The sequence below is a fragment of the Schistocerca serialis genome, chromosome 1 (genome assembly GCF_023864345.2).
Source record: "Schistocerca serialis cubense isolate TAMUIC-IGC-003099 chromosome 1, iqSchSeri2.2, whole genome shotgun sequence".
Lineage (NCBI taxonomy): Eukaryota > Metazoa > Arthropoda > Insecta > Orthoptera > Acrididae > Schistocerca > Schistocerca serialis.
Window position 1 is genome coordinate 342,377,668 of NC_064638.1, and position 27,889 is coordinate 342,405,556.

General features: G+C 38.6%; 1 protein-coding gene across 1 annotated transcript in view; it reads right to left on the bottom strand.

The window, feature by feature from the left end:
• The window catches only part of LOC126471821 (esterase FE4-like), a 50,675-nt gene that overhangs the window by 12,974 nt on the left and 9,812 nt on the right, over nucleotides 1-27,889 (bottom strand). The window contains exon 5 of the mRNA XM_050099896.1: nucleotides 11,120-11,251. Coding sequence (XP_049955853.1) covers nucleotides 11,120-11,251 — 132 coding nt within the window. The remainder of the gene's footprint in view (nucleotides 1-11,119; nucleotides 11,252-27,889) is intronic.

Sequence of the window (27,889 nt, forward strand, 5' to 3'; positions counted from 1 at the left end):
ATGTAGGTAAACTGAAAGATCCACAGATAGCTGAGGGGTTCCAGCTGCAACTCCGTAATAGATTCCAGGCACTGGAACTGGAGATGGCTGAGGATAAGGACATGGAGGAAATGTGGACAGAAGTTAAAAATACTTTTGTACAAGTGAGTGAGAGACAACTTGGCTTTAAAAATTACCTGCGGAGAGATTGGATGTCCGAACATATCTGGAGGAAAATCACCCACAGAAAGCAGGCCAAGGGAAGAGTAAATCAGAGCAGGACCAGGCAACAAAAAGCACAGGCACAAGCTGATTATAGAGCAGCAGATAAGGAAGTGAAAAGGAGTGTGAGAAGAGACCACAGAAGATGGATAGATGAACAAGCTGATAGAGCAGAACAGGTAGTGCGGACGGGGTGTATGACATCACTAGGGACAGGAAAAATTCGTTTAAATGATAACGCAATGAATAACATGAATTTGGTGGTTTATAAGGAAATAACATGAATTCAGTTGTTTTTAAGGAGGTAATGCAAATTTGACGGTTTTTAAGGAAGTAATGCAAAATTGGAGCTTTTCAACAAAATTTCTTTGTGTCGTCATAAGAAGTGTCATATATCTAATGACATTTCATGTTGAAATGTTCTATGTTCAACTGTAGCACTACTTTTTGCAGTCATGACATAACTAGTGGCCTTTTGACTATTGATGTTTGAGAGCGCGTACGAACGACCACTGTGAATTTCGATTACTTTTTTTTTTTTTTGCAGTGTATGTGCCACAGTGTGCTGTCTCAAAGCAATGGTGCAATAAAAATCTGTCACAAACACAACACATCACCAATGTTTATTAAATATGATTAATAATGCAGCAGTTACTTTTGTTTAATTGATGATCAGTTTCACATATCAAAACCCTTTCTCAAATCATCCTAGTACGCAAACCATGTTAATATTGTACATGATTGTGATATATATATATTAATAAACATTGGTGATATGTGTGTGTAAATGCATGTATTTTAATACATTTACACGTTTTTTCGAAATTTTCCCAAATTTCTCCTTGCTATATATATATATATATATATATATATATATATATATATATATATATATATATATATATATATATATATATTTTCCATCGTAGCGTTGTCGACACAGTCTGGGTCTTCTGTTATGAATCTAATGCAAGTATTTGGAAGCAGGGTGAGTGCCAACATTGTCATCAATCATTGAGCTTACAACTCTACCACTTTTCACAGTAAGAGTAAAGGAAAAAACCCGAAAATGTAATACAAATATGCATTTCCGTCTGATTAGAGATCGAAGAATGAAATAAATATTTGGGTGTTTATTTCCCAATATGTCATGAGTTCCGAATGGTTGGTGAGGCAGGTATCTTACAGGACAGTGTTAATTTCTATGACAGAAATGGGCAGCTATAAAATTCATTTATGGATTTCCAGCACACTGTGTTAATAACAGGACAGCAACTTGAGTTAATCAATTTGATGTAGAAAACAGCAAAAGTTGCAAAATTCAGTTACTTTTGTTTAATTGATGATCAGTTTCACGTATCAGAACCCTTTCTCAAATCATCCTAGTACGCAAACCATGTTAATATTGTACATGATTGTGTTTAAGCCATTAGTCAAGTTTACAGAGACCATTCATTGGCAGGACAACTGTTTGGTGTATGCTCGCTGCCAACCCTTGCGAATGAGTGCGTATTTTTTTGAGTGTATTAACTTATAAAAACTTTAATTAATATCAATATGATTATTTTCAAATTTCATTGAAATAAGTTTTGTTTAAGCAGTTACCAGACAGCTTGCCGTGCACGCCAGAACTGAAACTGCATATAAGCAGCACCTACTCCTGCTTCTGGCTACTTGGAGTGTGGCTGCTTGGTGTACAAACAGTGAGAGAAAGCAGCCAGCATCTATCCAGTAAAAATTTTCTGATGCTGTCAAGCTGCCAGATTCGCGGATGCGCACAGCTGTCTGAGTAAGAGTGAGGTACACTTCACTTGTCTCGTGTTTTGTTTGTGGTGCATTTTTCAATCGTTTGGAAGCTATTGCAGTTCTTGCATTAGGATATTTCATGTTTACACTTCATTGTTAATAGTAAGGTAAGCACATCACATGTTTTGTCTGTTTGCACCCCATTGTCCAGATCTTGGTAAAAACAGCTGAAAATGCAGTACACAAACGAGTCTTACTACCAGTTGTATATGTGTGTTAAAAAAAAGATACTACATTAAAAGAAAGCATTTTTCTATTAAAAGACTGTGTTACTGATGGAAAATGGAATTTAAAACTCAAAAAGTGTACTGAAACATACTATAAACTGTTTCCAAGCAACATCAGAGTGAACATTAAAAAAATTAAGAAAATCAAATTTTGTCTTATTTTTAACCCAAGTTAAATAACTTTTGTAAATGTTTATAAGTATTTTGTTACTTAGGAATACTTAAAAACTAACCTGCAAGCTTTCTTGGTGGTATTCATATAGTAAAATCTCCTGGGGATGCAGCCAAGACATTTTATTTATTAAGAATAGCATTGCAAAGGCAGAGTTTTTTTTTACATTAAAATAAAAAAGTTTCACTACTGCTATTCCATAAGAAATTCCAACCATTTAACATAAATATTTAAGTCAATGAGAAAAATTATCGAGTGTCAAAAATTGATTGTGGACCTGAAAAAAAGGAAGTTCTGTATATTTTTTAATGTGCTGGATACATCATTGATAAATAATTTTTTCCCAGTATTTAAAATACATATATCACTCCACACCATTGTGGCGAGGCACGGCAACAGTATACAAATGTTAAAAATTTAAATAATAGTCTCTGCTGCAAATACTTTATTGATGACATGTTTCACACTCCTTGCGAGTCTTCAGATCATTCTTGAGCTGCGGAGACCGGCTTCTGTGGTCTTCACAGCACAAGAACAATATGAAAAAGCAGGAAACATGTCATCAATAAAATATCTGCATCATAACGTTGTTTTCATTTTTACCTTTGGTGTTTGTTTTTAAATAATTCTTTGTGTCAAAATTTTTTGTTAAAATAATTTTTCTCTACACTTGTCTCATGTTTGGCCCATTCTATCTTAGGAATAGTTCCATTTTCAACATAGCATTGAAAAATGGCTAAGTATGACAAAAATAGATAACTGATAATGTAAAAAGCTTGCCAGAAAATAACACCAACAAATAACAATGAAAAGTGCAAAAAATAACACAAATTTAGGCCATAAAGTAAAGCCGATTTTTTCCTGTCCCTAATAATAGATTATAGTTAGAAAAGGGGCTAATTCAGTATATTTTGTGACAAGGATTGCATCGGGGCCTAGAGCTTTGTTCAATTTTAACGATTTCAGATGTTTCTCAACACCACTGACACTAACACATATATCACTTATCTTTCCAATAGTATGAGAATTATATTGGGATGATTCTCCTGTGTTTTCCTTTGTAAAGGAACATTTAAAAACAGAATTAAGCCTTTCAGCTTTTACTTTGCAACCCTCAATTTCAGTTCCTGTTTCATTCATTAGAGTCTGGATACAAACTTTGGTGCCACTTTCTGCCTTTACATACAAGTAGAATTTCTTTGCGTTCTGTGAAAGACCACTTGACAATATTCTGCTACAGTAGTCATTGAAGACATCATTCATTTCTCTCTTGACAGCCAAACACGTTTCATTCAGCATCTCTCTATCTAAAGCCCTACACTTTGTTTTACATCTATTACACAGCAATTGTTGTTTCATTAGAAGTTTATTTACAATGACTGTATACCATAGGGGTTTCTTCCTGTTACAAACTGTTCTATTGCTGATGATACAAGCATTGCAATAAATAGCAAATCAAGTGTTATCTTAGAAAGATCAGCTAATAAAATATTTGTGGACATTAATCACTTGCTCCTAGCCAATTCTTTGTCACTAAACTTTGAAAAAACGCACTACATGCAGTTCAGAACTTGCAAGGAGTGTCCCATGAGTGTATACCTAACATAGGATGACAAGCAGATAGAAGAAGTGGACAGTGTTATATTCTTGGGATTATAGTTTGTTAATAAATTCAAGTGGGAGGAGCACACCACGAAACTGCTGAAGCATCTAAACAAATCTCTATTTGTAAGCCAATTCTGTCAGACATAGGGGATAAAAAAATGAAAAAGCTACCATACTATTCTTACCATACTTTTACTCCATAACGTTATATGGGATTATTTTTTGGTGTAATTCATCAACCCAAGCTAAAGTTTTCTGGGCAAAAAAATGGCAATAAGAGTTATATGTGGTGTGAACTCAAGAACATCCAGCAGAGGCCTGTTTAGGGAACTAGGGATACTAACTATTGCTTCCCAATATATTTATTCTTCAATGCAATTTGTCATTAAAAATATACCGCTTTTTTCAAACCAACAGCTCAGTTCATGGAATCAATAGAAATACGAATAATCTTCATGAGAATTTAAAGTCACTTACTCTTGCACAAAAAGGTGTGCATTATTCAGGAACACACATTTTCAATAACTTGCCAGCAGCCATAAAAAGCTTGTCATGATTTCTTCTTCTTTCTTCATTCTTCCCAAATTCTCTTCATACATTCACTGTGTTCTCTCTTCCGAGCATATTTTTCCTGTTCTGTTCTCCATATGTTCTTGTTTAAGTGTGTGTTTCTGTATGATGTTTCTAAACTGTTCTCTATTGTTTATGTTGTCTTGTGTGTTCCCCAGTTCTTTAATGTCTTCTTCTTCTTCAGTGATCCACTTTGTCTTATTTTTGCTCTTGTTTACTATCTCAAAGATTTGTCTTGTGAGCATGATTTTATTCATCCTGCTGATATGTCCATAAAATTTCATCCTTCTCTTTCTAATGGTGTCTGTTATTGTTTCTATATCTTTGTAAATCTCTCTAGTTGGCCTCTTCATCCAAATTCCTTCCCAAAACACTGGTCCATATATTTTCCTCACAATTTTTCTTTCCTGCTTTTCAATCTCTCTGATCTTCATATGACCATGAATCACTGTAGTTTCTGCAGCATAAAGTGCTTTTGGCAGGACTACTGTGTTGTAATGCCTTAATTTCACATTGACAGAAATGGATTTCATATTATAATGATTCCAAGTGAGCTTATATTCTTTTTGTAATCTGGAGATTCTATCTTTATTAGCTATTGAGTTCAGTCCTCATGGTTGGATTATCTCTTCCAGATATCTGAAGTGGGCAACTTGTGCCACTTTCCCATATTGAGTAGTAATGGGGAGATTATCTACAGGTTTGTTTTCCATGTACTGTGTTTTCTTGTAGGAGATTTGTAGCCCAGTTTACTGTGAGATTTTGTGTAGTTTTTCCATTGCAAGTTTGGCTTCCTCTCTATTGTTTGTTAGAATGGCAAGATCGTCCGCAAAAGCCAGATACTTCAGCCCAATTCTCTGCTCTTTTTTAATGCCAAGCTGAATTCCTTTTATTTCCTTTTCTGATGTCCTCACAATTTTTTCCAGAACCATAATAAACAGTAGGGGGGAAATTCCATTTCCTTGGCAAACACCTGTATTGGTATGAAATGCTTCTGATGTTGCTCCCATGAATTTAATTTTGGAAGTTGTATCTGTTTGTTTCCTGTCAATCCTGAACTCCTTTTAAGTGTAAAATAATGTTTGTCTATCTATTGAATCGTAAGCCTTTTTAATATCAACAAACGTCACCACAGTATTTCTACGTCTTCTCATTTGCAGAATTGCTTTTAAGTTCCATATCTGTTCAATGCATGAACAACCTTTGCGAAACCCTGCCTGATACTCTCCTATTAACTGGTCTGCTTGTTCTTCTAAACTGTTTAACAGGGCCTTTGAAAGAATTTTGTATATTACAGAGAGAAGTGAAATTCCCCTGTAATTATTTGGATCGGTTTTTGCACCTTTTTTGTGGAGAGGGTGAATTAATGCACATTTCCACTCAGCAGGCATTTGTTCAGTTTCCCAAATATTTGATATAGTTCTGTGGGTTGGTTGTGTGAGATTATTGTCATCAGTGCAGTAATGTGTTCATTGTAAATAAGTATGGTATTAGTTCTATTATATGTTTATAACCTTATAAATATTTTTTTAAATTTTAAATTCAGTCATTAATGTGATCTTAGTAAATGAATGTTGTAAAATGATCCTTTCATATAGTGACCATTAATAAATGAATAAATAAATAAATGATGATCATTCCACTTGGGACCTATGGAAGGTACATTAGCTTATTTGTTTTACTTGTATAAATTTGTTATGTATTATTGTTTTTCTGAGATGTTCTACATCCTGGAGGACCTCCTCACCACAGATCAATTGGAATGAAATTAAATCTAATCTAATCTACTGGATACATATCATTCCAACTATCCTTTATGCCTCAGCGATACAGATAGCCGTACCGTAGGTGCAACCACAACGGCGGGGTATCTGTTGAGAGGCCAGACAAACGTGTGGTTCCTGAAGAGGGGCAGCAGCCTTTTCAGTAGTTGCAAGGGCAACAGTCTGGATGATTGACTGATCTGGCCTTGTAACAATAACCAAAACGGCCTTGCTGTGCTGGTACTGCGAACGGCTGAAAACAAGGGGAAACTACAGCCGTAATTTTTCCCGAGGGCATGCAGCTTTACTGTATGATTACATGATGATGGCGTCCTCTTGGGTAAAATATTCCGGAGGTAAAATAGTCCCCCATTCGGGTCTCCGGGCGGGGACTACTCAAGAGGATGTCGTTATCAGGAGAAAGAAAACTGGCGTTCTACGGATCGGAGCGTGGAATGTCAGATCCCTTAATCGGGCAGGTAGGTTAGAAAATTTAAAAAGGGAAATGGATAGGTTGAAGTTAGATATAGTGGGAATTAGTGAAGTTTGGTGGCAGGAGGAACAAGACTTCTGGTCAGGTGACTACAGGGTTATAAACACAAAATGAAATAGGGGTAATGCAGGAGTAGGTTTAATAATGAATAGGAAAATAGGAATGCGGGTAAGCTACTACAAACAGCATAGTGAACGCATTATTGTGGCCAAGATAGATACGAAGCCCACACCTACTACAGTAGTACAAGTTTATATGCCAACTAGCTATGCAGATGACGAAGAAATTGAAGAAATGTATGATGAAATAAAAGAAATTATCCAGATTGTGAAGGGTGACGAAAATTTAATAGTCATGGGTGACTGGAATTCGAGTGTAGGAAAAGGGAGAGAAGGAAACATAGTAGGTGAATATGGATTGGGGGACAGAAATGAAAGAGGAAGCCGCCTGGTAGAATTTTGCACAGAGCACAACATAATCATAACTAACACTTGGTTTAAGAATCATGAAAGAAGGTTGTATACCTGGAAGAACCCTGGAGATACTAAAAGGTATCAGATAGATTATATAATGGTAAGACAGAGATTTAGGAACCAGGTTTTAAATTGTAAGACATTTCCAGGGGCAGATGTGGACTCTGACCACAATCTATTGGTTATGACCTGTAGATTAAAACTGAAGAAACTGCAAAAAGGTGGGAATTTAAGGAGATGGGACCTGGATAAACTAAAAGAACCAGAGGTTGTACAGAGATTCAGGGAGAGCATAAGAGAGCAATTGACAGGAATGGGGGAAATAAATACAGTAGAAGAAGAATGGGTAGCTTTGAGGGATGAAGTAGTGAAGGCAGCAGAGGATCAAGTAGGTAAAAAGACGAGGACTAGTAGAAATCCTTGGGTAACAGAAGAAATATTGAATTTAATTGATGAAAGGAGAAAATATAAAAATGCAGTAAGTGAAACAGGCAAAAAGGAATACAAACGTCTCAAAAATGAGATCGACAGGAAGTGAAAAATGGCTAAGCAGGAATGGCTAGAGGACAAATGTAAGAATGTAGAGGCCTATCTCACTAGGGGTAAGATAGATACCGCCTACAGGAAAATTAAAGAGACCTTTGGAGATAAGAGAACGACTTGTATGAATATCAAGAGCTCAGATGGAAACCCAGTTCTAAGCAAAGAAGGGAAAGCAGAAAGGTGGAAGGAGTATATAGAGGGTCTATACAAGGGCGATGTACTTGAGGACAATATTATGGAAATGGAAGAGGATGTAGATGAAGATGAAATGGGAGATACGATACTGCGTGAAGAGTTTGACAGAGCACTGAAAGACCTGAGTCGAAAAAAGGCCCCCGGAATAGACAATATTCCATTGGAACTACTGACGGCCGTGGGAGAGCCAGTCCTGACAAAACTCTACCATCTTGTGAGCAAGATGTATGAAACAGGCGAAATATCCTCAGACTTCAAGAAGAATATAATAATTCCAATCCCAAAGATTGCAGGTGTTGATAGATGTGAAAATTACCGAACTATCAGCTTAATAAGTCACAGCTGCAAAATACTAACACGAATTCTTTACAGACGAATGGAAAAACTAGTAGAAGCCAACCTCGGGGAAGATCAGTTTGGATTCCGTAGAAACACTGGAACACGTGAGGCAATACTGACCTTACGACTTATCTTAGAAGAAAGATTAAGGAAAGGCAAACCTACGTTTCTAGCATTTGTAGACTTAGAGAAAGCTTTTGACAATGTTGACTGGAATACTCTCTTTCAAATTCTAAAGGTGGCAGGGGTAAAATACAGGGAGCGAAAGGCTATTTACAATTTGTACAGAAACCAGATGGCAGTTATAAGAGTCGAGGGACATGAAAGGGAAGCAGTGTTTGGGAAGGGAGTAAGACAGGGTTGTAGCCTCTCCCCGATGTTGTTCAATCTGTATATTGAGCAAGCAGTAAAGGAAACAAAAGAAAAATTCGGAGTAGGTATTAAAATTCATGGAGAAGAAATAAAAACTTTGAGGTTCGCCGATGACATTGTAATTCTGTCAGGGACAGCAAAGGACTTGGAAGAGCAGTTGAATGGAATGGACAGTGTCTTGAAAGGAGGATATAAGATGAACATCAACAAAAGCAAAACAAGGATAATGGAATGTAGTCTAATTAAGTCGGGTGATGCTGAGGGAATTAGATTAGGAAATGAGGCACTTAAAGTAGTAAAGGAGTTTTGCTATTCGGGGAGCAAAATAACTGATGATGGTCGAAGTAGAGAGGATATAAAATGTAGACTGGCAATGGCAAGGAAAGCGTTTCTGAAGAAGAGAAATTTGTTAACATCCAGTATTGATTTAAGTGTCAGGAAGTCATTTCTGAAAGTATTCATATGGAGTGTAGCCATGTATGGAAGTGAATCATGGACGATAAATAGTTTGGACAAGAAGAGAATAGAAGCTTTCGAAATGTGGTGCTATAGAAGAATGCTGAAGATTAGATGGGTAGATCACATAACTAATGAGGAAGTATTGAATAGGATTGGGGAGAAGAGAAGTTTGTGGCACAACTTGACCAGAAGAAGGGATCGGTTGGTAGGACATGTTCTGAGGCATCAAGGGATCACCAATTTAGTATTGGAGGGCAGTGTGGAGGGTAAAAATCGTAGAGGGAGACCAAGAGATGAATACACTAAGCAGATTCAGAAGGATGTAGGTTGCAGTAGGTACTGGGAGATGAAAAAGCTTGCACAGGATAGAGTAGCATGGAGAGCTGCATCAAACCAGTCTCAGGACTGAAGACCACAACAACAACAACATCCTTTTAAACTTGAGCAGGAATTTCTCTGGATGCTCCTGCCCTGTGCTGAGAGTTTCAATCAGATTTTTTATCTGGTGTACTGAACACATATATCTGTCTGCTTGTTTTAGTTGTCATTTGTATTTTGGTAATAACTGTTGCTACAACTGTGCCATGGTCACTGAAATCAGTTTTGATGTGGACATCTCAAAGAGATGAGGTCTAATTGTTGCTATTAGATCAAATATATTTCCATCATGAGTGGGGTTCCTAAGAATCTGTTCTAGGTAGTTTCCAGAGAAGGCATTTAGTAAAGTTTTCCAGGATGTCTTATCACATCCATCAGTAACAAAACTATTGTTTTCCTAATTGATGGTTGGATGATTAAAGTCTCCACTGATGATTACAGTACGATTAGGGATCTAACATACAAGTGAACTGAGGTTACCTCTTAAGTTAAGGGGGGGGGGGGGGGGGGGTGATAGGATGATCCAATTATCATTTTATGTTAACCTCTGATACTGAGTCTTGCCCAAACAGTATCACATGCAACTTCAGTTTCCATCTCAGTGGATTTGAGTTTCTTGTCTACTGCGACAAATACGCCTCCTCCTTTTTCCATTTGTCTATCATCCTGGTATACACTTAAATTTTTCCTAAAAATCTCACTACTGTCAATATCAAGTTTCACCCAGTAATGAGGAAAGACAGAATTTCTCCTGCAACTGGTAGATGGGTAGCACACAGATACACATCAGACCTTAGAATAAGCAATTTCATATCTCTAGTTCAAGCAAACACACATTATTTTTCCATACCTGAATACACACAAAAACTCATACAAATGACGAAAATAATTTTCCATTACATTGCCTATGTGTCAGTAATCAATAAGTAGTAGGTAAGCAATAGTCTTTCCTCATTTGTGATTAGTGTCCCCAATTACAGAATTTGCAAGATCATAACATTATTGATAACTAAAAGCAAATGATGATCTGCCACAAATGGTTGGTGAACCCATAATAATTTTCATAGACATGGAGTCTCATTCCCAGTTTCTTTGTGACCAAGTAATGATCAGAAAACATGTTAAGGAGAAGACAGCAATAAAAATGTAATTTGTTGTGACCATTAATGATTCACTTCAATTATTTAGAAATATTCTTCAGAATATTACTCACAGTTATTGGCAAAGTGCTTACAGTAGTGTCTCTTTCATACTGTAAGTAGCTACACATCACCAGTGTAAATTTTGTTAGGACTCAAGCGTTATTATTGGAGTGACAGCTCTCAAAACAACTGCAACCAGTAGCTTGAAATGTTGTTTATTTGGTTGTTAGAGATCAATGTAAACTGTAGTTCTTCAAATATGTTCACATGGCAAAATAAACAATTCAGTTACCCTCATCCAAATTTATTCGGTAGACTTTACTGTCAAAAATGCTTAAGATAAATAATTAGACTTTGCCGAAGCTGACCTAACAATCTTACCTCAGGTGTATATACATTCAGAAACAGGCAGTCTTCCTGTCCTCTATCAGCTGCAGTATCCAATTGGACACACATTGAGCCAGCTGCCAAAGCATCTCTTACACCATCCCATGGTTGCTTGGCCACAGGGGGCTGGAAATATTACACAAAATGTATTCAAGAGTGCAATTGATACATGTTAAGTCTCCTAAACCATTAGATATGTTTAGGTCAAGAAGCAATATTAAAACGGACATTGTTTGTAAGCAATAAATACACTGAAAACATTACTAAAATATTTCATTTCAGGTCAGTACCAATGATATTTATTTTTATTTATTATATAAACTGAAAAAAAGGAAGATGAAGTCTGATATATTGTCACAAACAGGCAGTTCAACCACGACCTTGTCAGAATAACTCAGTCAGTAAGAGCATTGTCTATGAACGGCAGAGTTCAGGGTTCACATCAAATCCACCACACACTTTCAGTTTATCAGGAAGTTTGAAAAGAAGTATATGCTTAGTTGGAGAGTGAAAGAGGATATTACCAATTTTTCAAAACCTCTGGTTCAGAGAAACACATTATAGTCACTCATCATAGGTTAACGAATGACTATTAACTATAAATTATTTTTGTAAGTTCTAATGGCTCTATGGAACAACTTAGTAATAATCTTTTTTCCTATAATTTTGCAATACTAGTAAATTATATGTACTAGTGGCTTCTGAGACAAAGCTGATTATCTATGAGCAATTGTTTGAACCTTAGTTTTTGCAGAATAAAAATTCATCCTAGATATGACACCATTGATTGACTGAATGATTTCTTTCTTAATTCTTGAAACAAGTGACACTGTAAACATTTCATCATCAAAAACATTGAAAAATTAACTGCTTAAAAATAATTTCTTACACAATAATTGACAACAAATTTTCTTTTAATCTAAATACATTTGTTTTTTGTCTCAAATATTTATTATTTCAAATTAATGATGGAGGGAAACATTCCACTTGGGAAAAATATATCTAAAAACAAAGATGATGTGACTTACCAAACGAAAGTGCTGGCAGGTTGATAGACACACAAACAAACACAAACATACACACAAAATTCAAGCTATCGCAACAAACGGTTGCTTCATCAGGAAAGAGGGAAGCAGAGGGAAAGACGAAAGGATGTGGGTTTTAAGGGAGAGGGTAAGGAGTCATTCCAATCCCAGGAGTGGAAAGACTTACCTTAGGGGGGAAAAAGGACAGGTATACACTCGCACACACACACATATCCATCTGCATATACACAGACACAAGCAGACATTTGTAAAGGCAAAGAGTTTGGGCAGAGATGTCAGTCGAGGTGGGAGTACAGAGGCAAAGATGTTGTTGAAAGACAGGTGAGGTATGAGTGGTTGCAAATTGAAATTAGTGGAGACTGAGACCTGGCATATAACGACAAGAGAGGATATACTGAAGGGCAAGTTCCCATCTCCGGAGTTCTGACAGGTTGGTGTTAGTGGGAAGTATCCAGATAACCCGGACGGTGTAACACTGTGCCAAGATGTGCTGGCCATGCACCAAGGCTTGTTTAGCCACAGGGTGATCTTCATTACCAACAAACACTGTCTGCCTGTGTCCATTCATGCAAATGGACAGTTTGTTGCTGGTCATTCCCACATAGAAAGCTTCACAGTGTAGGCAGGTCAGTTGGTAAATCACGTGGGTGCTTTCTCATGTGGCTCTGCCTTTGATCGTGTACACTAGGGAAGGTGGTTTGGGGATTTCATAGGGATGAACTAAGAGGTTACGAAGGTTAGGTGGATGGCGGAAAGACACTCTTGGTGGAGTGGGGAGGATTTCATGAAGGATGGATCTCATTTCAGGGCAGGATTTGAGGAAGTCGTATCCCTGCTGGAGAACCACATTCAGAGTTTGATCCAGTCCTGGAAAGTATCCTGTCACAAGTGGGGCACTTTTGGGGTTCTTCTGTGGGAGGTTCTGGGTTTGAGGAGATGAGGAAGTGGCTCTAGTTATTTGCTTCTGTACCAGGTCGGGAGGGTAGTTGCGGGATGCGAAAGCTGTTTTCAGGTTGTTGGTGTAATGGTTCAGGGATTCTGGATTGGAGCAGATTCGTTTGCCACGAAGACGTAGGCTGTAGGGAAGGGACCGTTTGATGTGGAATGGGTGGCAGCTGTCATAATGGAGGTACTGTTGCTTGTTGGTGGGTTTGATGTGGACGGATGTGTGAAGCCAGCCATTGGACAGGTGGAGGTCAACGTCAAGGAAAGTGGCATGGGATTTGGAGTAGGACCAAGTGAACCTGATGGAACCAACGGAGTTGAGGTTGGAGAGGAAATTCTGGAGTTCTTCTTCACTGTGAGTCCAGATCTTGAAGATGTCATCAATAAATCTGTACCAAACTTTGGGTTGGCAAGCCTGGGTAACCAAGAAGGCTTCCTCTAAGCGACCCATGAATAGGGTGGCATACGAGGGGGCCATCCTGGTACCCATGGCTGTTCCCATTAATTGTTGGTATGTCTGGCCTTCGAAAGTGAAGAAGTTGTGGGTCAGGATGAAGCTGGCTAAGGTAATGAGGAAAGAGGTTTTAGGTAGGGTGGCAGGTGATCGGCGTGAAAGGAAGTGCTCCATCGCAGCGAGGCCCTGGACGTGCGGAATATTTGTGTATAAGGAAGTGGCATCAATGGTTACAAGGATGGTTTCAGGGGGTAACAGACTGGGTAAGGATTCCAGGCATTTGAGAAAGTGGTTGGTGTCTTTAATGAAGGATGGGAAACTGCATGTAATGGGTTGAAGGTGTTGATCTACGTAGGCAGAGATATGTTTTTATTTTCATTTTCATTTCAGCCTCATGTTACACTTTCCACCTTCTAATACCATGTCACCCTCACAACATCCCCACAATGACCCCATTAAGTTTTATTTACATTCCCTCCGCAAACATGCCTTCGCCCTAGCCAGATTACACTCCCATATTTTATTTTCTCAGGCTTGTCTGATATTTGGCATTACCCCCAAAGGCCTCACACTTAAAGTTCCCATCTCTGACTGTAACCCTTCTTTCCATCAGTCCCTATACCAGTTCCAAACTGAACAATCCATTGCCCTCACCCAGCTAATCCTTCACCTACACATCAACTCAGCCAATGAACACACCCACCAACTCCTATCCTTAATAAAAGTCCTCAATCTTTCCTCTCCCACATCCACACTGGCTGTTCAGAGCATCCTCCTACAGGTCAACCGCAAATTAGAACAGCATGCCACCATCCACCTCAAGAAACTATCCAATCTCCTGGTTTCCCACCTCCGGAAAGGCAACTCACTCACCCTTCACAACCTTTCCAGCAAACCTCAACCTCTTCTCGTTGCCCACAGACCTAGTCTCTCCCATCTACTCAATCTCCCACTTCCAGCTCCATTCCCCCCAAAACCTGAAAATTCCAATCAACACAATCTGGAACCACAACACCCTAATTCAGTAGTTAACCTTTCCTCCAAACCTCTCTCCCAATCCGAAACCTCTGTCCTATCCAAAGGCCTCACCTTCAGCCCCACTCCCAGATTCAACCAAACAGCCCTTGTCAAAGATTTACTGTCCTACACTCGTACTCTCTGCTGGAAATATCACTTTGCCACGAAGAAAAATGATCCTAATCCCACTCCTAATGATCCAACTCCCCGAGACACTATCCAAATTGAACCCTGTCTGGAACAGTTCCGTCCTCCGTCACAGCGGGACCCACCTCTTCTTCCTCAAAATCACCCTCTCCAAACTTTCCAGGAATTTCTGACTTCCATTCTTGCCTCTCAATCCTTCTTAAAAAACCTTAATCCTACTCCCAACATCACCACTGCTGAAGCCCAGGCTATCCGTGATCTGAAGGCTGACCGATCCATCGTCATTCTTCCGGCGGACAAGGGTTCCACTACCGTGGTACTTGATCGTCGTGAGTATGTGGCTGAGGGACTACGTCAGCCTTCAGACAACACCACATACAAAGTTTGCCAAGGTAATCCCATTCCTGATGTCCAGGTGGAGCTTCAAGGAATCCTCAGAACCTTAGGCCCCCTAACAAACCCAATCATCCTGGCCATCCCATTGTAGCTGGTTACCAAGCCCCCACAGAACGTATCTCTGCCTACGTAGATCAACACCTTCAACCCATTACATGCAGTCTCCCATCCTTTATCAAAGACACCAACCACTTTCTCAAACACCTGGAATCCTTACCCAGTCTGTTACCCCCTGAAACCATCCTTGTAACCATTGATGCCACTTCCTTATACACAAATATTCCGCACATCCAGGGCCTCGCTGCGATGGAGCACTTCCTTTCACGCCGATCACCTGCCACCCTACCTAAAACCTCTTTCCTCATTACCTTAGCCAGCTTCATCCTGACCCACAACTTCTTCACTTTCGAAGGCCAGACATACCAACAATTAACGGGAACAGCCATGGGTACCAGGATGGCCCCCTCGTATGCCACCCTATTCATGGGTCGCTTAGAGGAAGCCTTCTTGGTTACCCAGGCTTGCTAACCCAAAGTTTGGTACAGATTTATTGATGACATCTTCATGATCTGGACTCACAGTGAAGAAGAACTCCAGAATTTCCTCTCCAACCTCAGCTCCTTTGGTTCCATCAGGTTCACCTGGTCCTACTCCAAATCCCATGCCACTTTCCTTGACGTTGACCTCCACCTGTCCAATGGCCAGCTTCACACGTCCGTCCATATCAAACCCACCAACAAGCAACAGTACCTCCATTATGACAGCTGCCACCCATTCCACATCAAACGGCCTCTTCCCTACAGCCTACGTCTTCATGGCAAACGAATCTGCTCCTGTCCAGAATCCCTGAATCATTACACCAACAACCTGAAAACAGCTTTCGCATCCCGCAACTACCCTCCCGACCTGGTACAGAAGCAAATAACTAGAGCCACTTCCTCATCTCCTCAAACCCAGAACCTCCCACAGAAGAACCCCAAAAGCGCCCCACTTGTGACAGGATACTTTCCAGGACTGGATCAGACTCTGAATGTGGTTCTCCAGCAGGGATACGACTTCCTCAAATCCTGCCCTGAAATGAGATCCATCCTTCATGAAATCCTCCCCACTCCACCAAGAGTGTCTTTCTGCCGTCCACCTAACCTTCGTAACCTCTTAGTTCATCCCTATGAAATCCCCAAACCACCTTCCCTACCCTCTGGCTCCTACCCTTGTAACCACCCCCGGTGTAAAACCTGTCCCATGCACCCACCCACCACCACCTACTCCAGTCCTGTAACCCGGAAGGTGTACACGATCAAAGGCAGAGCCACGTGTGAAAGCACCCACGTGATTTACCAACTGACCTGCCTACACTGTGAAGCTTTCTATGTGGGAATGACCAGCAACAAACTGTCCATTTGCATGAATGGACACAGGCAGACAGTGTTTGTTGGTAATGAGGATCACCCTGTGGCTAAACATGCCTTGGTGCTTGGCCAGCACATCTTGGCACAGTGTTACACCGTCCGGGTTATCTGGATACTTCCCACTAACACCAACCTGTCAGAACTCTGGAGATGGGAACATGCCCTTCAGTGTATCCTCTCTTCTCGTTATCCGCCAGGTCTCAATCTCCGCTAATTTCAATTTGCCGCCGCTCATACCTCACCTGTCTTTCAACAAGATCTTTGCCTCTGTACTCCCACCTCGACTGACATCTCTGCCCAAACTCTTTGCCTTTACAAATGTCTGCTTGTGTCTGTGTATGTGCAGATGGATATGTGTGTGTGTGTGAGTGTATACCTGTCCTTTTTTCCCCCTAAGGTAAGTCTTTCCACTCCCGAGATTGGAATGACTCCTTACCCTCTCCCTTAAAATCCACATCCTTTCGTCTTTCCCTCTCCTTCCCTCTTTCCTGATGAAGCAACCGTTTGTTGCGAAAGCTTGAATTTTGTGTGTATGTTTGTGTTTGTTTGTGTGTCTATCGACCTGCCAGCACTTTTGTTTGGTAAGTCACATCATCTTTGTTTTTAGATATACTTATTATTTCCATATATATGATAACACAGAACTTTCTTAGATAAAATAATCTGTTTTAATTCTGATACTTTGTTATCATATAAAAATTTATTTTGTAAATAATTTTGTAGTTCTGTTCTGAAAGAGCAGATAGTGTCCATGTCATTTAGAAACTGTGTCAATTTCTATATGATTTGATGGCATGGTACAATAAAATTTGCTCAGTTCTAACTTTATTTTTCTCTCTAGATGTAAATTATAGCTATTTCAAGTTTCATAATCATGTACTAAATAAATTTTGATACAGCAGTCAGTATTTTTTATGTAAAATTTGGAGTGCATAACTTACTGTAGTGATTCCATTATTAAGTATTTTCACATTTACTTCCAACCTAGATTGATAGTCAACATGCATTCCAAGAAATTTTGTGCTTTCCACTCATTTTATGAATTCATTATTTATTTTCAGTTCTTATAATCTGGTTCTTTGTTTATGAAGAACTTCATAGTGCTCATTTTCTTTCTATCAGGTGTGATTTTATTGTTTGCCTCTCACTTATATACACTGCTAAGTGTTTCTTCAGCTTTCCCTCTTAGCATTTGTGGTGACTTGTGAGTGATCAGTACATTAGAGTCATTTCCATGCAATATTGTTTGCCCATGCCTGATGCTTTGTGGGAAGTCATTAAAGTAAATTAGGAAGAGAACTGGACCTAGCAGACTACACTGTGCCACTCCTGTATTAGGGTCAGAAGTCATCATCATCATCATGGACAGTTCCCAGCCTCTGGCCAGGTCTTTGTGGAACATAGGCCTCTCCATTGTCTTCTGTCTTGCCACCATCTCTCCGTCTTCACCTTGGTCCAGTCTTCTCCCTTCTTCTGGACGCATTCCTCGACTCGTTTCACCCATCTGTCTCTTGGTCTTCCCCTTGATCTCTTTCCTTCCAGTTTCATCTGATGTATCCTCCTAGGTATCCTCTTCTCCTCCATTCTCTTAACATGTCCATACCATCTCAGCCTTGATTTCTCTATCTCCTCATGTAATGGTTCCACTTTCATTAACTCTCTGATCCTCTCCTTTCTTAACCTGTCTATCTTTGTCACTCCAATACTGTTTCTCAAGAATTTCATCTCACTGGCTTGTACTTTGCTTTTCTCTCTTCCCTTCTTAACCCAGGTTATGATGCATATGTTAGGATCGGGACATAGTATGACTGGTATATAACCTTCTTAATAATTTGGGGTACATCCTTGCTCCATATCAGGCTTCTGGCACTCTTCCAAAATGCTTTTGCTTTTCTCCCCCACTCGTTTATTTTGCTGTCGTTTTTTCCATTTTCCTGTATCAGGCTTCCTAGGTACTTGAAACTCTCCACTCACCTCAATCATTTCCTACCAATTGTTTTTCCCATTGTTCCTCTCTCCTTCTTTCTTGTTGTGATAATCATCTCTGCCTTACTTATTCTAAATTTCATCACTTATTCTTGTACTGTCCATTACCATACATCCAACTGCTCTTGTACTTCCTCCTCCTTATTCCCCCAACCATCAGATCATCTGCAAACACCATAGCTTTCATCTTCCTTTCACCAATTACTTGTGCTACTGTACTCATCATCCATCACTACAATGAAGAGTAATGGTGAAAGTGCTCTTCCCTGCCTCAAGCCATTCCTCTGTTAAATCCAAACTGATCTCTCTCCTCACACTTTCACACAGCTCACACTTCCATAGTATATTTCTCTTATCTTCCAAATAATCTGTTTTGCTACTCCTCTGTTCTCCAGGGCGTTCCACACTTTGCTTCTACGTACACTATCATATGCTTTTTCAATGTCCAGGAAGGCCATTAGTAGATATATTCCATATTCATAGTGCTGTTCCTGCAGTTGTCTTGCAGCAAAAATTAGATCCACTGTGGACCTTCCTGTTCTGAAGCCATGTTGCTCTTCTCTCATTCTTCCACCCAATTTTTCCTGAATTGGTGCTTCCAAAATTTTCTCAAAAATCTTTGCACAATGGCTCATCAATGTTATCCTCTGATAGTTCTTGCACTCTTTTCTATTTCCCTTCTTAAAGATTGGGACAATTATTCCCTTCTTCCAGTCTTCTGGGATCATCTTCTGTCTCCACACAATTTTCATTACTCGATATAGCTATTGTATCCCCACCTCTCCTGCTGCTCTCGCCATCTCTACACTTAGCTCATCCAGATCTGGTGACTTCCCTCCCTTCATCTTGTCCAATGCCTCTTCCACTTCTCTCCATGTAAGGTCTTTTTCCATTTGCTGTTCCTCCTCTTTTTTCTCCTTGGCTTGTTCGTCCTCATCTGGGTCTCCATCTGCATTCAGGAGTTTTTGAAATACTCCTTCCACATATTCTTGAGTTCCTCCTTATTCTTTACATCTTGTCCACTTTTGTTCACCATTCGAGCATAATCTGTCATACCATTCTTCCTCTTACTTTTAATCATCCCATATAACACCTTTTTCGAACCTTGACTATCCTCCTCCATCATTCTGGTCCACTATTCCCTCCACTTGCTTCTTTCCTCTTCCACCACTCAGAAGTATTTTCAATATAGTTAGATGTACTTTATATATGTTATTTTCAGTCAGCTGTACTCAGATTTTCTGTATATGATTGGAACTATTTTTCCACCCTGCCCCCATTATTTTCAGTTCATCTAACTTACTTAAAGTATTTTGTGACACAAAACCAAGGAATATAAATGTCAAACAGTTCCATTTATCCAATGCTTTTAGGACATGTTTTGTGAGGTATAGTGTTGCCAGTTCAGTGTCTTTCCCTAATGGGATCCAAACTTGCTCATTGGAAAGTGGATGTTATTTATTGAAATAGCTCATAAATTCCATCTTTTAAATAGTTCCTATTATTTTTGCAAAACGCAATAGTAGTAGGAGTGGCCCACACTTCTCTACATTTTCACTGTCACTTTTTTTTAAAGATAGGCAATCATTTAGTATATTTTAAGTACTTAGGAAAGCAAACCTGATTGAATGATTGATTTACAATGTTAACTACTGGTGATGTTAGACTCTCTCAGCAGTCCTTAATCAGACAAATTTTAGTTCATCCAAAGCTGCTGAAACTTTATTTTTCACTTTGCACACTGTTTATAGACTTCCTCATTTGTCAAGGTCTGTCACAATCATTTTGTTTTATAATATGGGGGTCTGTTTGAAAGTTTTCCTGAAACCTGGGTTTCCTTGGTGAACTTGCCATTCTTACTTTAGTTTATTGGTATTAATAAAGACATGTAATTTTGCAGCTTCTCAAAAAATGCATTTGTATTGACAAATTTATTGTTACAATGTGTTGGTACATGTTACACAATAATGTAGAACTTGTGTCCACTTGATCGGTGATATAATTTTGTTTCTATTACTCTATGAGGTACTTATGTTGCATGTGTTTCAAGTAGATGAACTGAAATACTGTGCTGTCACAAAAATCTTGATTTCAGACAGGTTACTGATGACAGAAATTTACCCAAAATTGATGAAGCTTTAAGAGGAGTCTGCTTCTTTGTTCCCTGTGATTAAGGAATTGGTGACAATTCAGATGTGGCTTTATTAGGCAATTGCTTGAGTATAACAAAAACATGACTCCCTGTAAACTACACAAAAGGTTTTTGTCTGAATTTTCATAGACCAACAAAGAGTAATAAATGGAAAAATGAGATACCAAATTGTGCAGCTTGAAATTTAGTTTTGCAAAAGAACATTTAATTTGTTTGAAAATACAGAGGGGTCCAAAAAAATGTATCCACTGTTTAAAACTCCATAACTGGCAAACTAATTGACGGAGTTGTCTCATCTTTGGTAGTGTAATAGTTTGTAGTTCCAGCAATCGCCACACAAGCGTTGTATTGCATTGTTTTGTTTTGTCAGATGACAGTCACCAGATAGTCAGTGTTTTGTTCCTAGTTGCACCTAGTTACTCAAGTAAACATGGCTGGCGCACGGCTTACATTTGATGAAATGAAGTCAGTTTTGAAATGGTATTTTAAGTATGAAAGCATTAATGAGGTTCAATGGCAATGGCAAAGTGAGAATCAAACAGAGCCACAGTCGTGTTTAACGATTCATTGCATTTGAGACAAATTTGAAGATGAAGGCTGTGTTAAAGAAGTACACAAACAACGATCTGGACGACCTGTAACAGTAACAAGTCCAGCTAACTCCCGTCATGTGTTACAACAATTCACTCACTCACCACAGAAGTCTGTGAGACAGTGTGCCCATGAAACTGGAGTGAGTCATTGAGGTGTTCGGTGAATTTTGAAGACAGCAAAGTGGAAGTGCTACCTCCCATGATTGATACACGTAATGAACGAGGACGACCCAGATCGTAGAATGGAGTATTGCGAGTGGTTTACTAATACGGTGTGCAACGCTGAAAAGTTTGCAGAGATGATTGTGTGGTCTGACGAGCCACAGTTCAAACTCAGTGGTACAGTACATTGCCACTATTGCATCTACTGGACCGCCAAAAATCCGAATGTTCCATGTAGACAAAGCCTTGAATTTGCCAGGAGTAAATTTGTGGTGTGAGTTGTCTTACTGGGGCTTGATTGGGCCATTCTTCTTTGACAGCACAGTTACCGGTGAGGTGTACCTTCAGAAGCTTCAGACATCCATTTTGCCTGCCATTCAAGACTTGTATGGAGATGGAAGTGTTTACTTTCAACAAGATGGTGCCCCAACCCACTACCAAAATTGTGTTAGGGCGTATCTCAATGAAAATCTACCAGGAAGATGGATAGGACGTAGAGGTGCTGTGGAGTATTCACCACGTTCCCCAGACCTAACTCCTCTGGACTTTTACCCATGGGGAACACTAAAGGATGTTGTTTATCGACAAAAGCCAGGCACATTGGATGAACTTTGAGAATCCATCATACATTCATGTGCAAATATCCAACTGAACAAGTTGTAGTCAGTAGTTCATGCTGTAGTTCGGCGGTATCGTTTGTGTGTGGATGTTAATGGTAACCATTTCGAACGCCTACAGTGATATCTTTAAGTTGGACTTTAAGCTACACTTTCACCAAAAATGAGACAACTCTGTCAATTAGTTTGTAAGTTATGGACTTTTAAACAGTGGATACATTTTTTTGGGACCCCTCTGTAATTTGGATTGTTAAGAAAAGTTTGAGGAAAAATTGCACTATGGATTCTTGCCCAAATTTTCATAACCAAACAAACAGCGAGAACTGAATAGATAGGGTATCAACTAGTTTGAAATTTTAAAAAATGCATGAAAGAAATAAGGGTAATTATGCAAAATTTGAGTGAACACTAAAATATTTCACAAGCAGCCATTGCTGCCTGTGTAAATGAAGTGTCAAATAGTTCATTTCTTCAGGGCTTAGCAGTTACATGCATTAAAAGTTACATTTGTGTGATATTTATCTGTAAAAATAGCTTCCTTTTAATCAAGTACTGAATTCAGAACACTTTTGAATGGAAGATACTGTGAAAGCAAATGAGGTGTCAAAATGTTCAGCTCTTCGAGGTGTAGCTATTTTGCACTCAGTAAATTGGATTGGTGTGATATTTGATTTATAAAATGGCCTATTTCAAATCAAGTATTACATTTAATACAGTTCAGGAACAGATTTCTTAGCAAAACATGAAAAAAAAATTTTTAAAAAAAGGAAAGAAAGAAACTATTTTGTGAAGTGATTTGTCTGAGAATAACGTAATAAAATAAGTTAGAGAAACATTTGGTGCATCTTTGAATGAGTTTCAAAATCATCTACAGAAAATGAGGTGCCAATTGGGAATGCAAATTCTTTTTCCTAATATTTGAAGGATTCTTTGCTGAAAAATTTTTGAGACTGAAATTGTTGTTACTTCTTTACACCTTTGTAAACATATGATTTAAATGCGTCAAAGCCACATACAGCAGGCTGCACAGCCTACATAAACCACCAGATAAATTTCCCTTAGTACCCTTTAAAATTCTAGGACTCTAATTAAATATTGAATTTTAAATTCTCAACCAGCATCTCATTTACTGAAGGTGATTTTAAGCATCATTCAAAGATGCATCAAATGTTTCTCTAATCTATTTTTATTTCTTCCTTTTAAACAAATCATTTCACAAAGTATTTAACCTTCTTTAATTTTAAAAAGAATTTTTTTCTGTTTGTAGATTATTCATATGTAGCATGTCTTAAAACTGCAACCACAGATGAAAAGCTGAGAAACTGCATGACATGCTGCTGGACAAGTAGTGGTTAAGGACTATGAGGCAGCTGACACTGTAGGCACAGCTGAAGGAAGTATGCAGTAATTGACATTTTACATGAAGGATGAACTTCAAGAATTCATCTGATTCTGTGTACTAATCTGTAACTGGAGGTAGACAGGGATCTGTCACTTTACGAGCAGAGATAGGAAAAAAAGAAAGGAAGAGGACAGTTGGAAATCAAAGAAAAGGTGAAATCAATACTACACAAGACATCTACACCAGATGGATGCACAGAGGTCAGTAATTTTTTTTTAGTTTGTCAGGAAATACACTTGCCCAGAAATGTGCTTTGGCAATGGCTAATAATTGTTGAAACATCCATCCTGTTTATCAGATTTGGCATTCTTTGGCTTCCAGATATTCCCACATCTGACATAATTTGTTGCTGAAACACATTTGGAGTGGAATATTGGTGTGATGTCAGCTTTAAATGGATATTTTGCAGGTCTTCCAGAATTGTGGTTAATGGATAGAATCAATTCACTGATTGATTTTTTTTTCATCCATAGAACAATATATATTGTATGGATGTCATCAAATGTTTGTTCAATACTTCTTATTAATATAAACATTCCTCTTACAGTATTTTAGTTAGTTCTACTTTTCTAATAATATCACAGAATTGCTACATAGTGCACTGTTTATGAACATTAAGCTACAGTTTAAAAATTATTAAATTTTCATTTGCAGAGTAGTAGCTACTATGTGGCAAATATTTTTTTACACTTTGGCTAAAGGTACATGGGCCATTTGAATCTTTTATTTCTTGTGGCAATCTATTGTACAATATTATTCCATAATATAATACCCTATTTTGAGTTTATGATTTGTTTCTTCTGTTTGGATGTAAATACTGTCTGGATTTGGTTCCATGGCCCTGTATTGTACTGTTTTTGGTGTGCAGATTAAGATTTTTTCTTATGTATATGAAGTTTTGATAGATGTATTCAGGTTGAACTGTCAGAATTTCTAGCTTTTTGAATAAGTCTTTACAGTGTGCTCTTTTCTGTATCTTGAATACAGTCTGTATATTCCCAGCACCTATTCCCCAAAACATTAGCCTGTAACTGAGGACTGAATGCATATTTCCAAAGTGGGCTACTTTGAGGCATGAAATGCTGCACACAGTTGCAAGCCTTCCCAGGGCATAACATGCTGAGGATAGCTTCTTTGCCAAAATTCACACATGTTCTGTCCATTTCAGCTGACAATCTACATTCAAGAATTTGGTATCAGTTACACAATCTAGTTCATTATTATTTACTTTTAATATAGTATCATTGAGTTTTTTATTTAGTCAGAAATTTATCTGTTTTGTCTTATTCACATTTGAAGTTACTCCATTCCTTAGAGACCAGTTGTGGATGTCTCTGAGAGCTTCATTGGCTTTTTTTGCTAACTGAATTGAATTTTTATCTGTAATCACTATGGTCATCAGCAAATAGTATTTTTTTTCCGTACCTGATACTCTGTGGGAAATCATTTATGTATATAAGGAAGAGGATTGGAGCCAGTGCACTTCCATGGGGGACACCTATACTAATGTATTTCAGGTCTGATTAGCGTTTTACAAGTAATCTTTTTGAAATATGTGAGATTTCAACTCTTTGCACCCAGTCAGTCATATTTGCGTTAAACCAATTCCGTGCCATACACATTATTACTAATATTTCTGATTTGCATAGTAAACTCCTGTGTTCAGCCATGTCAAATGACTTTGATGGATCCAAAAAAAAAAAAAAATAAAATAAAAATGCCTATTGCATTCTCACTCTTGTCTAGTGCTTTGAGTACAACTTTAGTTAACTGTGCTATACCTGACTGCGTTATTCTTATTTGCCTGAAACTGAATTGTTCATTGCATAAAAGATTGTATTTACTCAAGTACTTCATTGGTCTATTTTTCATTAAGGTTTCTATTGTTTTGGGCATGCAAGATAATAAAGAAATTGGTCTGTCGTTTTCTATATTTTATGGATCACCTTTTTTTTAGTATTGGTATTACTTTTGCATGTTTCATATATTCAGGAATGCAGCCAGATCTGAAAGATTCATTAATTATTACTATCAAGGGTGTTTTATGTTGTTTATAAATTTCTTAAGGCCACTTACTAAGATATCATCTAACCCTGTCCATTTTTATATTGTTTAATTGGTGCATAGTCCCACCCCCCCATGAATCATGGACCTTGCCGTTGGTGGGGAGGCTTGCGTGCCTCAGCGACACAGATAGCCGTACCGTGGGTGCAACCACAACAGAGGCGTATCTGTTGAGAGGCCAGACAAACGTGTGGTTCCTGAAGAGAGGCAGCAGCCTTTTCAGTAGCTGCAGTGGCAACAGTCTGGATGATTGACTGATCTGGCCTTGTAACACTAACCAAAATGGCCTTGCTGTGATGGTACTGTAAATGGCTGGAAGCAAGGGGAAACTACAGCCGCAATTTTTCCCGAGGGCATGCAGCTTTACTGTATGGTTAAATAATGATGGCGTCCTCTTGGGTAAAATATTCCAGAGGTAAAATAGTCCCCCATTCGGATCTCCGGGCAGGGAATACTCAAGAGGATGTCGTTATCAGGAGAAAGAAAACTGGCGTTCTATGGATCGGAGCGTTGAATGTCAGACCCCTTAATCGGGCAGGTAGGTTAGAAAATTTAAAAAGGGAAATGGATAGGTTAAAGTTAGATATAGTGGGAACTAGTGAAGTTCGGTGGAAGGAGGAACAAGACTTCTGGTCAGGTGACTATAGGGTTATAAACACAAAATGAAATAGGGGTAATGCAGGAGTAGGTTTAATAATGAATAGGAAAATAGGAATGCGGGTAAGCTACTACAAACAGCATAGTGAATGGATTACTGTGGCCAAGATAGATATGAAGCCCACACCTACTACAATAGTACAAGTTTATATGCCAACTAGCTCTGCTGATGACGAAGGAATTGAAGAAATGTATGATGAAATAAAAGAAATTATTCAGATTGTGAAGGGAGACGAAAATTTAATAGTCATGGGTGACTGGAATTCGGCAGTAGGAAAAGGGAGAGAAGGAAACGTAGAGGGTGAATATGGATTGGGGGTAAGAAATGAAAGAGGACGCCACCCGGTAGAATTTTGCACAGAGCACAACTTAATCATAGCTAACACTTGGTTCAGGAATCATAAAAGAAGGTTGTATACATGGAAGAATCCTGGAGATACTGACAGGTTTCAGATAGATTATATAATGGTAAGACAGAGATTTAGGAACCAGGTTTTAAATTGTAAGACATTTCCAGGGACAGATGTGGATTCTGACCACAATCTATTGGTTATGACCTGTAAATTAAAACTGAAGAAACTGCAAAAAGGTGGGAATTTAAGGAGATGGGACCTGGATAAACTGACTAAACCAGAGGTTATACAGAGTTTCAGGGAGAGCATAAGGGAACAATTGACAGGAATGGGGGAAAGAAATACAGTAGAAGAAGAATGGGTAGCTTTGAGGGATGAAGTAGTGAAGGCAGCAGAGGATCAAGTAGGTAAAAAGACGAGGACTAGTAGAAATCCTTGGGTGACAGAAGAAATACTGAATTTAACTGATGAAAGGAGAAAATATAAAAATGCAGTAAATGAAGTAGGCAAAAAGGAATACAAACGTCTTAAAAATGAGATCGACAGGAAGTGAAAAATGGCTAAGCAGGCATGGCTAGAGGAGAAATGTAAGGATGCAGAAGCCTATCTCACTAGGGGTAAGATAGATACAGCCTACAGGAAAATTAAAGAGACCTTAAGAGAAAAGAGATCCACTTGTATGAATATCAAAAGCTCAGATGGAAACCCGGTTGTAAGCAAAGAAGGGAAAGCAGAAAGGTGGAAGGAGTATATAGAGGGTCTATACAAGGGCGATATATTTGAGGACAATATTATGGAAATGGAAGAGGATGTAGATGAAGATGAAATGAGAGATACAATACTGCGTGAAGAGTTTGACAGAGCACTGAAAGACCTGAGTGGAAACAAGGCCCCGGGAGTAGACAACTAACCATTAGAACCATTAGAACTACTGACATCCTTGGGAGAGCTAGTCTTGACGAAAATCTACCATCTGGTGAGTAAGATGTATGAAACAGACAAAATACTCTCAGACTTCAAGAAGAATATAATAATTCCAATCCCAAAGAAAGCAGGTGTTGGCAAATGTGAAAATTACCGAACAATCAGTTTAATAAGTCACGGCTGCAAAATACTAATGCGGATTCTTTACAGACGAATGGAAAAACTAGTAGAAGCCGACCTCGGGGAAGATCAGTTTGGATTTCGTAGAAATGTTGGAACACATGAGGCAATACTGACCCTACGACTTATCTTAGAAGCTAGATTAAGGAAAGGCAAACCTACGTTTCTAGCATTTGTAGACTTAGAGAAAGCTTTTGACAATGTTGACTGGAATACTCTCTTTCAAATTCTGATGATGGCAGGGGTAAAATACAGGGAGC